At 44.5% G+C, this 14171-nt stretch overlaps 1 protein-coding gene and 1 long non-coding RNA gene across 2 annotated transcripts in view; one reads left to right on the top strand and one right to left on the bottom strand.

The window, feature by feature from the left end:
* KIF26B (kinesin family member 26B) overlaps nucleotides 1–12126 on the bottom strand; it is a 277616-nt gene extending 265490 nt beyond the window's left edge. Inside the window, exons 1-2 of the mRNA XM_057389756.1 lie at nucleotides 12053–12126; nucleotides 11414–11815 (exon numbers count right to left, since the gene is read on the bottom strand). Of these exons, the coding sequence (XP_057245739.1) occupies nucleotides 11414–11815; nucleotides 12053–12115 (465 nt within the window). The 5' untranslated portion in view covers nucleotides 12116–12126. The remainder of the gene's footprint in view (nucleotides 1–11413; nucleotides 11816–12052) is intronic.
* On the top strand, nucleotides 11701–12422 carry LOC130588815 (uncharacterized). Its single transcript, XR_008967031.1, has 3 exons — nucleotides 11701–11755; nucleotides 12103–12209; nucleotides 12362–12422. It is a non-coding gene; the product is annotated as an uncharacterized LOC130588815 (long non-coding RNA).
* Nucleotides 12423–14171: the final 1749 nt, after the last annotated feature.

Here is a 14171-nt window from a genome sequence, read left to right as displayed (position 1 = left end):
TTCAGAATGAAAAATACCAAACTGCATTAAACGAAAGACAACTTTAAGTTACTGCTTTCTAGTCTTCTGACTTCTTGCTGATTTCTCTCTTAAGAGAGAGAAAAAAAAGGGAAAAAACCCAAAACTTTTCGCTTTTTTAAAGGGAAACAAAAACAAAACACAACCTTCATATGAATCATATCCGCAAAACTTTAAAGTGAGCTCAGACTTTTACAGAACCTAGGTTTATTAACCATTTCTTCCTATTTCCCCAGCATGCCACCTGTCCCATGGAAGCATTGTTGCTTTGCTGCYTGGACCAACTCCATTCCCCACTTTATTTCTGTCTCCACACCTTGTATTCTTCTCTCAAAGCTCCATATTTCTCCTTGTAATGGACCTTTTCTATATTCACAGCTGCCTCTGTCTTTTAGGACACCAAAATGTACTGGCCAATCTGCCATAAGYGCCTACCCCACTTCCTGAAACTTTGAATATTGTTAACAATTATAAGGATGCCAAACACTCAATAGTTCAACAATCAAAAAAAAAAAAAATTTAAAAGGAAAAAAAACAGGATAAAGGAGAATGTGATCAAATACCTCTAAAAATTAAGCTCTTGTCAAGAGCTTACAAAAAGCAGACCCCAATTGTTCATTTAAAATCAGARAGCATTTCAGCTGCCTRCCCCATCTCGTATTCCTCACCAAAYRGTCTCTTTGCCAGAGCACTGAAATCCATGATTTTACAAAAGCCAACCCTGTAAAATCTTGCAGAGCCTTGTTTCCAAGGTGACAGAGAACGCTCCCAAAAGTCAGTTTCTTCTCTTACACACCATAACTTCTTTCACCCACCKCTCAATCTTACCCAAAATCCAGGGAATTTTTGTCAAATCTATTATTCAGAAATGGATTTGACACACAGGAAAAGGAAGTCTTATGAGGCATACTAAAAGTAGAGCTCTGGATTAGGTTTGCCACCCATGCTGCAGAACTGCTTACAAAGCCATCATTAATGGCCTTCCAGCTACCCATCATTTCCCCACGTCCAGACTGCCCAGAGAGCTACCTACTGCTTTCTAACAAATACCATTTTAATTGCATCTCCCACTTTGTTAGCCTTGTCAACCTCCAGGAAAAGCCATCAATGGTCTAACAATCCCTTAAATCTGACACTCACACCAACCAGCACACTTGTATGCCTTCCTGCCAGGTTGACACGCATACAAGCTTATTGTCAAGAATTTCCATTTGAAATCTAAGGGGTATGAGCTGAAATGACAGCTTTGGGGCTAATGGGGAGAGAAAAGCAAGGAGGGAGTGGAAAGGGAGAGGTAARTAACAAAGAATATGTATGTGTATTGCAAATGTCCCTGTCACCAAAGACTCGATTGTGCATTTCTGGTGCCAGGGCTTCCTCCTCCAGTCCCAACACCTCCCTCTGAGCAACAAATGCCAGCCACACAGCCTCAGCCACTGTTAACTCTTCCTGTGGGAACGCTGCCAGCAGCCTCAGCATATTAACCCTGGGAATACTAACATGATTTAGAGGACTGGTTAAATTTTAATGATACCATTAGAAAAGAGGAAAACACAGGAGCCACAGCTCCCACTTCGATGTGTTTGGCTGCTGAGTAGGATATTAATGTTTTCTTTGCCCATCACTATTAAATGAGCAGTGAAACTAATAAAGAAATGAASAATAATTACTGCTATTCTCACCGTTCAGCACCTGCTTAAAGCCAAGGCTGCCTCATTGCCCACTAGGCTTTCTGCTGGAGTTCATCAGGTGGATGGAGTAAGCGGGTAATTCTTTCAGCATTTGGTACTTAACAGGTCAGAGGTTCATTTAGCCAAGAGGCACAGAAAAATAAAACTGTCCCATTGAAATAGTGGCACATAATCATCCAGACAATCAGTTAGCAGGCAGAAGTCTGCTCTCCTGAATAACTTCAGTGTAATAAAGTCAGAATTTTGGCTTTGGCAAGACAGAAGCTTGCCCAGGTGACTCTCACAGGAGCCAGGACAGAAACATGCAGAGGCCAGTTCTGCCCTGCTTTTAACAATGGACTCCAAGCAACCACCTTCTTCAGCACTGCAGGAGTCTCTTTCACATCTTCAGGCACACCTGTGAAAAAAGGAATGGGCAATTCTCATCAGAACAACACAGAGACCCACAGAAACTGAGGGCTTGTATTCCTGAATCCTTCTTCTTCTACAGTCAATTCTGAGGGGGGTGGAGAAAGTGGGAATGAAACATGCACAACTTGGGGCAAATTAACTCCACCCTAAGGCAGTTCTGGTCAGACAGTTCTGAAAAAAGTTGAAACCCCCAAATCACCGTGAAATTTCACTTTTTCTTCAGGAAAAGAAAATATTTACTATGGTAGATATCAAAGTCTCCTTTCATTTACTTTCCCCCAAACATTCATGTGAGTAGAATTTTGTTCCAGTGCAAGTCCATGGAATAGAGAAGCTGTTGTGAATACTCAGGTGCAAGTAAATGATCATGTCAAAGTATGATTTAGGGAGCATAGGGAAATATAAGTTAGAGRCCTGCTATTCATAGATCACAGAAAATCCACAGGTCAAAACATATTTGTTAGAAACAAGCACATATAAAGCAAGTTCCACTTGAAGGTAATTTGGAAGCCCAAACACAGACTGTATTCCCAATTTAAAATTTTCCTACARAAAAGGAAGCTAGCTTTCCTAGAGCTAAATGGATGTTTTACATCAGTCATATTGCACTGGATACAGACACCCTAAATTCAGCATACACAGTTCCTTTAACACATACTGCCAGCAAGAAATTTGAAGYGTTTTCCAGATCCGCACTCAATTTGGCTTGGAATTATTTTTTTACTACAATAAAGTAATTTTTCAAAAGGCATTTGAGACTTTTTTCCTGAATCACCAAATCTATTGAATAAGATCATTGACCAGATAATAAAAAACAGATACCATGCGGCCTGTAAGTTAAGTTCTCCTGCGTGGAGGGCAATAAAGTGAGCAGACTCAGTCCTTCTTTGCTTAACAGGAAGGTGTGACAACTTTAAACATGCAATACAAAAATCTTACTTTACCAAATGCTTTATCTAGAAGTGTCCAGTTCCTTCTGAGAAAAATCTTTAGTTTTCATGATGAATTGCAAACCAAATCCAGTTTAACACCCCATTGGTTCCTCAGGTCTCTTAAGCAGAATTTCCCTGGCAATTTGTAATTTTTAAACCCACAAAAAATACTACCAAACAAAGTTTCCCAGGAAAGTTATGAAGAGGAAGCCAGTCTGAAGTTCTTCAAAATGAAGTCTTTAATCTTTCCTCCCAGAAAACACTTTATAATATGTAAGAAATTCAAGATCAACCATGTACTATGTGATTTATTAATAATACAGATTGCACAGAAGGTCCTAGTGACAATGTGCTGGTTTAACATGAGATAGAGCTAATTTTCTTCCCAGTAGCTGGTGTGGGGCTGTGTTTTGGACAGCATTATTTGCCAAACACAAGTGAAGTGATGGTGTTTATCCTCCCAAATCACTGTTAGGTGCAATRGGGMCCTGCTCTCCTGGTGATTGATTGAGCACTGCCTGCCCATGAGAAGAGGTGAATGAATTCCTTGTTTTGTTTTCCTTGTGTGCATGACTTTTGCTTTCCCTATTCAACTGTCTTTATCTCAACCCCCAAATTTTCTCATTTTTACCTTTCCCATTCTCTCCCTGATCCCACTGGTGGAGGAGAGAGCAAGCAGCTGCCTGGGGCTTGGCTGCTGACTGAGTTAAAGCATGACAGACAATAAAATAAGTAGAGTTGAAAATAAAAATAGTTTTTAAGAAGTATACCAATGCTTGAACAGTAAGTAGCCTTCAACAGCCTTACTATACTGCATTATTTTAAATTTAAAAAATTGAATTCTGACACCATAACAATAAATTCAAGCTCCAGATGAACACACCAGTACTTTAAGACYGATTCTTTTGTATAGCTGGTACCATATTTTCTTTTTAATTACTTTACAAAAGAGATGGGAAAAGTAATCCCTATATTCTGTACTCTGCTTACAATGGAGGCTACGGCTGGATGCATTGTGCTGCTCTCATCAGTAGCTTTCTCAGAGATCACTGGCTTCTTGTATCTGCTGCTGTAACTGCACATCTAGTCACTCCTGATCAAAAGGATATGAGTTTAGAAAGAAGCATTATTGAAAGCGCTTGAACTATCTATCATTTTTATAAGAACTAAGGCAGGGAGCAGCCACCATGGATTCACCCAGAAGACCTGCAGTGATGCTAACTTATGACCTTCATATGGAGAGGACAAAGGGAAGGCATGTGGGAAGCCCACAAGGGGCCAGGACATCTTAGACCTGAACAGCCTGAACAGCATGCCTGCTGCTTTGAATGCTCACAAGAATTCCCCAGCCAGAGGCATATCATACATGGAGCTGTGGCCTAAATTAAATCCTACTTGATTTTCCTCAAGTCCAAATCTCCTCACTAAGGTCAATTTCATGTAAGTCAATAGACCGACAAGGTTCAGATCCAGACTGAAGATCCAGYTTGTGTTATACAAGAGAAAGAATTTTCAATTTCTGATATTTCTTGCAGAATGTTTTACACAGCCTTCATTACAAGTTCAGAACAGTTCAGTCAACTCTCTCCTGCTCTGTGACATGTCTTGTGTTGGTCTGATTTTACTTAAAGAAACTTCACTCTCTCATCATACTATTACTAAGCTGTACAGTAAAATTATCTAAAGAGGAGGGTGCAGGAAAAAGAAGCATTAGCAAATACATATGCTGGTTGTAGGTGGCAGAAGATATTACAGCTGTACAAAAAATCCGGTCTGTGCCAAGTCTGGTCATACACTTCAGGTTTCAAAGCCAGAGACAAACACAGTTCTTAGCAGCTCCATTATGCTCGTAGTTATTTTTAAAAAATAGGGTAAAAAGAGAAAAAAGGACTGGTTTTATGTATTGCATAGAAAGTAATTGAAAATAAAAATGGACAACACAAGTCACTGGGGATCTGAGTTCCATATAAACCTACAAATTAGAATGCAGGCATGGCATAAGTACCTAAAACAACCCAGCTCCAGTAACCACCCTGTGTTAACAGGAAGTGTTGGATGAAACTTTGCCATCTCTTTCAAACATGCAGCTGAAGCTTCCAGAGCAAAGCAGCGTTTCAGTGCCTGCGTGCAGCAGACTACTTGCTTTATGAGCTTACCACTGCTTTCCAGAGATGCAGTACTCCAACTGGGACTTCYATCTGCATCACAGTGCACCCAAAATTTGATCCAATACTGGGACAAATGGTGAAAGACACTTTTAAGCTTTCTGCTCTTAGGATACTACTTTGTACGTTTAATYTGAATTAAGCAAGCTGTAGTTTGTAAGAACAAACAGATAAATAATCTGCTTTTCTACAACTGGGATGGATACTTCTTGAATTGCAGCTTCAACAACAAATACCGTGGGCTAGGGATAATTTATTCAGTGGCAGGAGGGGAAGGAGTATGCTTGTGTTCCTCCATTTGAACAACATCAATGCCTCTCAAGCTACAGATGACACTACTAAGATGTAAGATAGCAATTTAACTTTGAACATCTCTCGCGCTTTTGACACGCAGACCTCATGTCACAAAACCCTGCAGTTCTGACTACATCATTATGTGGAGCATGACAGTCAAGTTGATTGTGGTGGCGGGCTGCAGGTTCAGTGCTTGGAAGCACCCCAATTATGTGATGTCAAAGTCTATGTGCTGCTGATGTGGCAAAAGCGCCGCGTCTTTCAGCCCTGCAATGTTCTCATAATCTGCTGATGCCGGCGTGACTCCCATTACATGCCCATGGCCCACACTGGTAATGTGTGACATTTTTTCAAACGCTGTCTGGGGAATTCAGATGGACCATCTTTGTTCCTTCTCCCCTTCCAAAACTATACACCAAAGTCCCATGCTTATTACACAAGATTTCTGCGGATGTTGCAACATTTACTTCTAAGGAAATACGACTATCTGAAGATAAAAGGTTATTCTGGACACCGGTGTAGTATTCATGGCATGCATAAAACACCTTGAAGACATTTTGTTGCTTAATAACATGCCCAGCGTGAAAAGGCCAATTACAGACTCAGCATTGACTCTGTATTTCTGAACACAATGTTTTCAGATGCACAGGGACTTTTTTGTAAAAAAAAAAGAAAAAAAAAATTTCTCCTCCCGAGAGATTTACTTTATCAGTACTTCCCTCTTCACCCTCAASAGCTCTGTCTATGGTCTAAAAGTATTTTCTTTTCTGATAGGAAACACTATAGTTTCAATTCACTAAATATAACCCCAGGATGATTTCTAATTTCTCACTAGTCACTTAGTGACGACAAGCCTTTTTCATCCCATAGAGAAAGCTGCAGAGCTAATGGTTATGACAGCTTCCTAAAGAGCAGTCTTTACCACACAGCATCTTCACCCTTACCTCAAAGACATTTGCAAGCTCAAAAGAAATAGCTATATTATTTCACATGTTGACACTGCAGATTGCAGCAGCAAGACTTCCAGCTGCTCCTAGGAAAGGGCTTACATTAATTCATCAGTGGTAAAGGCATATCCGTTTGTCTCCTCTAGACCTCTGCAAGCAGCTGTAATTCCAGAGCAAGCGAAGTAGCTCTGTTTCCCAACTTGCCAGGAAGCATACAACTGTAAGAAGATTCACAGATGAGTTATGCTAAATGTTTGGTATTGTGACCTGTGATGCAACACAAAAGAATGGTTGTTGTTGCCTAAACTTTAATGGAGTTAATCCTCCCAAATGCTGACAAATTACTGCCTYGGGCCATTTAAAATCACATTTCTAATGCAATAATCCTATCTGCATTACAATGAGTTGGGATGAAATGATTAGGTGCCTGAGATTTTTTTGCACAGTGAATTAAGTCACCATACAGACTGGCCRTGCTTGTTCACAAATTAAAGGTCTGGACAGAAATGAAATTCCATYATTCTGCCACTTGCTAAGCTTTGAGGAAGGGTTCATTACTGTCCTGTCTCTACTGGGAATGTTTCTAAACTATCTACCAGCTAACAGAAAACTATTTTTCTTATCAGCTTCAGGGCTTTCCTCATTATTAATAATTATGAGTCAAGTCTTTGACCACTAAACACCCTGAAAGAGAAGACTAATTCAACAATAGGCAAGCAAAAAAATGAGAYAGTGGCAGTAAGTTGGTGGGGAAAAAAAAAACCAAAACAAAACTGTACCCTGAATGCAAGACCTTTTTGTCCCTCTTGTGCTCAGAGGGAAGGAAAAGACTGCTCAGRATTTACCCAATTCTTATTCTCAAAAGCAGAGACTTTTTAGGTAAGGGCAAGTCCACAATATAAACCACTTAGCAACATGAGTGTTGTCCCTGCCTACCGTTTATAGTAGCATCCTTTCTTCCTGAGCCAATCACAGCATGCTCAAGCAGCAGTTCATGTCTACACACTCACATTACCTTGGTTTACAGGTTGTATTCAGGATTTTTGGAATCCCATACTAACAAATTTATAACCATCAGCTTGGGAGCATTCTTATTAGCATTCAATTGATTATTTACACACAATACAATTTGTTACACATCAATATAGCAGCCCTTSAATTGTCAGATGCCTGTGTTCATTGAAGACAGGTGATATCACAGGTTTGAAGTCAAAGCAAACAGATTTCACACAGATTTTGATAAACAGGGAGTATGATGCCATGAATTTCTATGCTAGACCTTTGTCTGATGTTTAAATATACAACCTAAGAAAAAGCTTAACAAAAAAAATAAAAAGCTCTCTTAGTAATTTGAGACAATTTTCATCATCATGCATCATAAACCCCACAAACAGGCACCAAAAGCTCCAAGATGCCCTCAGTCACAAACTGCAGTGAGCAACTACATCAACCACCTGTGCCACTCAATTCCCACAGGCCTGCTTCGCTGGGGGGTTACAATAAGATTCAATTCTCATAAAATAYAACCCCTTCTATGCACATAACTGCTAAACACCATTAAGTCACATCTGTATCACAAGAGGAGGAAAAAGAAACAATAAGCTTTTAGCACTATTCTATTTGCTGTTGGCAGGGAACCTGGCATTTTAAATGGCTAAAATAAAATAATGTAAGTGTAATTATATATTCTTCAGCTTTGTGCCTTACCAAAAGGAAAAGAAACAAAAGACAAAGTTTCCATCCTGTTGACATRTTAGGAGAGAATGTTTCTATTTAAAATGGAAAGCTAAACACCTCACCACTAACAATGAGCTAGTCAGAAGTAGTTTACTCTAGGTTGTGTGGCTTTTTCTCAATCAAATGAAAAGCTTCAGTGCATAGYTTCATGCATAAAGCCTGGTCTGTTTATGAAGCAATTAAGTGTACTTTTACACTCTACAGATATACACAAACCTTTGCATGGTTGCACACTGCCAAAAACATCCATATAGGTTCACATTTGGAGAGGTTATTGCAGATTTCACTATCTGCTACGAGATACACATTAAAACACAGATACTCTCATATTCTGCAACACACACTATCCCAGATCATAAGCATTACTAAACACAGCGTAAATGTGAAACAGGTGCCACAGACTGTACTCATAATTCTCATTAAATTTCTAGGCTGTCTTCAACAGCACCAACACAAAATATACGTCAGATCTGGTTAACTAAAAGATGACAAATACATTGCAAATGCTTTATTTAATAGTTTTCTAATAAAGGTATATTACCAATTAGCTGTGTCCCATGGGCACCACAGACTTGAGTTGTAGGACGCTTTCTAAGTTCTGAGGGAATACCCAGAATCAGGATTATGACCTGCTCCTTCTTTACTCAGTGGCAGGATCCATTCCACACTCAAAAAAAAAAAAACCCTATTTCCATAGCAGCAATCAAGAGCAGACCTCACAGGACCCTGAAAACATCCCAGCAACATTAACACAGTGTGGTAGACCTCAGTCTCAACCCAAACCAAAGCCAGTTTTCCCCAGACACAAGCAGGTTTCCACATTTTTGAGAAACTGTACATTTCACCCTCAGAAGGGACCTCCAGAGCGTTACTGTGGCACACACAAAGGCAGCTCACAGGCCCTGACTGAACTCRCAGAGCCCATGCCAACACCTTGTTTTCCTCAAAGCAGACACTGATAAGGCTGCCCCGTGACATCAGCAGAAACAAACTTCCACACAGAGCATACCCAGTCCAAAGAAGTCAATGGCACCGGCCATGGTGTTTGTGTTCCACATCACCTTGCCCAGAGCCTCACTCTGCTGGGCAGCGCCTCAGAAAGCAAAAATCACAAGCCCAGAAAGTTCTTAACAGTCATGAGCCAGAAAGCATGAGAGAAAGAGATCTTTCTGCAGTCACAGCCAGCAGCACCCAGCTCAGAAAGGAATTTTGTGCCAAAAGCCAGAGTATACACCCACAGGATTGAGCCAGCAAGCACCATTAAGCACAGCAAATAGGGCAGAGTGTCACCAATGCCCACCAATGCCCTTACTTGTGCTTCCTTCCTTTGCYCCGAAATGCACAGATTGGATAGCGCTTTTGGAAGTGGGACTCCTACAGAACTGGAAGGTTTGGAAAGGAGGTGTAAGAAGAAAAAAAGAACATRGGTAAGGAGGCTAAAAGGCTACTGATACAAATAAAGACTGGCCTGTACAACACCATCRGCTAAACTAAGTGAACAGCAGAACAAATAACAGTAAAACACAAGGGTAACCTCTCRCGAAGGCTAGGATGGATGATGCCAATCACTATTGCAGTAAGAGAACCTGTGAAAATATTTATGTTACTAAAATCAGTCAATTTCGATTTAACACTGTGCTTTAATGTTAATTTTATCCTCCCCTCTACTCCAATCTCAGTTGTTCTGATGACTCCCATACCTGTATCAGTAATTTCCCATCTATACTCACAATTAGTAATCACTATTAAATCACACAGTCTGAAATTTGGTAGACCAGAGTCTACCAAAGACCTTGGTACAGGGCCACTTTACAGTGAATCAACCATGTCTTAATGGTTAAATGTACTATGAATTTTGGTGGGTCCATCTTTTCCTTTTCACGTTAACTCTTGCGACAAGGTAACAACCAGCCCTTGAGTCTTTTGTTCACGAGAGCACCAGCTCCCTCTCAAAGAGCACATAAATAAATCATGGAGAGTACAACACAACAGCAATACCAGGGACCTTTTCTCAGCATTCAGCCCTTTTCCACGATACCTCTTTATTGTAACCACTAATGAAAAYTCTTTGAAGTGGAAGAGTAAATATTATCATTTGATAATACCTGGACCCAACAAGGCAAACAAAATGCATTGTACTACATTCCAGGGGCAGTAGACCCATTCACAATACAACACTCACAGGGTTGCTATGGAGGAGCCCAATGCTTACTATAGTAGCATGAGGTCAGCCAAGGGCTGCTGGTCACTCGTTTAGGGCTGTTAGCCTTAATCTTATATGCACAACAAACARGAAAAAAACAATGCCAAATGAAACCAAGGAATTTCGGAGTATGCCTTTGGAAGTACCAAATACCTCAAGAGACACAGAAAGCAGGCTTTCAACTGTGCTCAGGATCARTCGGCTCTTAAAACCTGAGACTAGATGTCAGAAATCCTCACATCCTCTTTAGGYATACTATTATTCTACCCCAACATTCAGGACCCAGCAGCTTCAAATATTTTCAAGTCTTATTAGGAATAAATAAAAATAAAATGGCACTTCTCTATAAGAGAAGCATCACCAAGTTATCCTTCTGCTAAAGGCACCAGGGAAAACTGGGTTCAATGCAATGGTCTGCCACAGCCTCTCTGGGTGACCTTTGAGCTCACATAACATTTCAATGCCTCATGTGAACCCGGAGCTACAGGAGGATTTCTCCCTCAATGGAAGTAGAAACCTCTGGCATAAGACCATACATACATACCTCACTACTAAGTTGCTACCAAGCCTAAGGATAGTCTGTACATCCATTCTGTAGGTATCAAAGGCAGCAAAAGGGCAAGGGACCAGTGATTCCGATGTAATACTCCCACCCTTACTTACCCACCACACACACACACTCAGAAAAGAAAAGAAACAAAAAAAAACCAAGTGCTCAGGAAAGAGCACAGAACCACTGTCAATACAATGAAAGAAGAGAAGGGCGCTGGAGGAGCTGTCACAGATGCCCCCGAAGCCAGGCAGCCCTCCRGAGACAGAGGCACCCTGCTCCACATGAAGCAGGAGGAGGGAATGGAAAAAGGGAACAAGACCAAGAGGGGGAAAACACAAATAAGCCCCAAAGCACTAGGCGGTGACACCGGCACAAGGTAGCCCAGTGGCCGAGAGTCCCAGCGGCTGCTGAGGGCCGCCCTGGGCACAGGCACCCCCGCGCCCTCCCCAGCCCCGCGCTCACCTTGCTGCTGACGGGCCCGGGGATGAGGAGCTTCAGCGCCTGCCTCTTCAGCTCCGCCAGGCGGGCGTTGCAGTGCTCGCACCACACGCCGCGGTCCGAGCCCGGCGAGGAGCCGCCGCCGCTGCCGGAGCCCGGCGAGCCGGTGCCGAAGCCCGGCGAGCCGCCCAGGGAGCCGGGGGAGCTGGTGCCGATGCCGGGCGAGGCGGGTCCCGGAGAGCCGGTGAAGGAGCCCGGSGAAGAGGTGCCGGAGCCGGGGGACGGGGTGCCGGAGGAGCCCAGGGCAGAGCCAGCTCCCTCCGGCGCCGGGCGCCCGCCCGCCCGGGACTCCTCGTACGCCTTCCGGTACCAGCTCTCGGGGGAGAAGGGGGCGGCGGGCTTGGTGGGGGAGCAGGGGTCGGTCACCTGGAGCGGGAGAAGGAGCAGCGGGTCAGGCAGGGAGGCTCGGCGGCGCCGGCAAGTTTCGCTCGGACGCTCCGCGCCGGCGGTGGCCCCCGCACCCACCTCCGCGCCGCGCCCCGAGCCGCCACCGCCCCGCACCGCGGAAGTTGCGCGGGGCCGGGGGACGACCGCTGGGAGCCGCTGGGAGCCCCGGCACGCTGGTGGCCACCGCTCCGAACCGCCCCTGCGCCGACAACTTACCCCGTATTTTCTGCTCCGCGCCGTGACCGCAATCCTTTCCTTATTTCCAGCCACTGAATTCATGGTGGCTTCGCAGGGCGGCGGGAGAATTTCCTACAGGTTTCCCAGTCCGCATCCGAAGGGAATAGCCGGTCCCGGGAAGTCCCCCGCGGAGCGGGTAGGCTTGCTCCCTCCGCCGCCTCCGACGGGWTCGCTCAGCCCCAAAACACCCCTCAGTTCCCGGGAAAACGCTTGGGGCTGGGGTTCTCTCCCGGTCGGTTTTTCTTCATTGTCTCCCCTCTCATTCCCTTACAACCCTTGTTTTCACAGAAAGAGCAACATCCAAATCAAGAGCGATCCCCCCCGATAGGCAGCACAGCTCTCATCCGCAAGTGAGGTGAAGCATCCAAGGTAGCCTGGGGAATGCAAAAGAAGGAGCAGGAGCCGCGCTCTCCCAAGCAGAGGCGCTTTCTGCCTCCGCTACAGCGGCAACTTGTTCCCTTCACCAAGGTTTGTAACTGAGTTAAAAGAAATCCTCCAAAAATATCGGGATCCAGGCTCTGGGAGGAGCCTCCGCGCCCCTTGCAGCCAATATCCTCCTGCCCATTTGTGCCTGACAGTTTTGCAAGGGAGGGAAGGGAAGACCCGGGCTGCGGAGCCCCGTGCGCTCCCCGGTCAGCGGCGGAGCTGCAGGGYTGGCGGCGCCGGAGGCTGCCAGCAGACTGCCAGAGCCTCACCGCCGCTCTGCGCGATGCCTCGGCTGCCGGGAGGGTCCATTTCATTTTGCAGTATTTCTTGATTGACGTTTGTGATTTCCCCCCGTTCTTGAAAAGGGCGGGTGGGTGCGAGGAGGGGGGAGAACCTTGTTGCTTCCACCGCAGTTATTGGTTAGTTGCCTCTATTGAGGCTTTAATGAACATGATTTCACAAGTGTTCCCAATCCTCCCTAAATAACTGGGAAAGAAAAGCAAGCTGTATTTATGACAGTCATTGGCATCTCTTTTCCATATTGTAATTTTATGTGTATTAATTTAACTTGCAGTCAAGGACATAATAAATTGATCTCTTAACAATGACACACTTGTGTCCTTGTTAATCTTTCCTTTGKAATTACAATTTCTACTCGCTGATCATGTGTATCTGTTATGTATCCTGTTTTATTTCAAATCCTGTAGATAGAAAAATCATCTCTAATAAATCTTCCCTGCTCAAAACGAGTTGCTAATTTGCTCAGAAATTGAGGCAATAAAGAGCTAAATGCCAAATCCCCTGATACGATCATAACATGGATAGGTTGATGCAATTGAGAGGGCAAAACACACAGGAGACTTGCATCCACCTTTCCAATCKCCTATTGTTGCTTCCATATAAATGCGTCCTTCCAGCATCCCTAGTATACCTGGGCCACAGCAGCCGTGAGGAAACAAAACTGTCGGCTGCCTCAATGAGCAAGGAATTTCCCAGTGCTTGTATGTTTTCACAGATACTCTGCTGGTAGTAAAGATGTGTAAAATGCTTGCTGTGTTTTAACTTCAGTATGTTGTCACCCTGAGAGTGGAACAGCCATTCGTGATGTGGTCAGGAAAGCTTTAAYCTAAAACTGACGCAAATGATGCCATTCCAGATAGCCAAGGCTGCATCGGTAGCGCCTTGTGCATTTAAATAGGTGACCCCAAAAAGATGAGCGAACGGGCAAACAAAGGAGGTGCACCCCAGCTGCTCTTGCATGTGAATGGGTTTCACATAAATCCGCATGCGGAGATCCCGTGGTTTGTTCTGTAGGCAGACGTGAGAGGGATGACAAGGTAAGGCAGGGAAATGCCGTGCGAGCCCACAGCGGCGCGGAGCTGCACAGCCTCCCCTGGCCCCACGCTGCTGACTGGGGGCCGCTTGTACTGCGAGACCCGCTCGGTCTCTGGGCTCAGCGGTTCCGGTGCCGAGCTGGCAGATTCCCTTTGTTTTTCGGCAGACCCAGAAATCCCGAGCTGCCAGCCCTGCCTGCCCAACCACGTCCGCTGCCGGGGACCGTGGCCCCGGGCGAAGCCGCGCTGCCGCCAGCGCCGCGGGCAGGGGCGCGCTGACCCCTCCCGATCCGCACGCCGGGCCCGGGCGGCACCGGGACGGCACCGGGACGGCACCG

This window comes from Malurus melanocephalus, unplaced genomic scaffold (genome assembly GCF_030028575.1).
Source record: "Malurus melanocephalus ecotype Western Australia unplaced genomic scaffold, MMel_1.1 scaffold_19, whole genome shotgun sequence".
NCBI classification, from domain to species: domain Eukaryota; kingdom Metazoa; phylum Chordata; class Aves; order Passeriformes; family Maluridae; genus Malurus; species Malurus melanocephalus.
The sequence above is the reverse complement of the archived record's forward strand: the minus strand, read 5'-3'. Positions and strand labels throughout refer to the sequence as shown.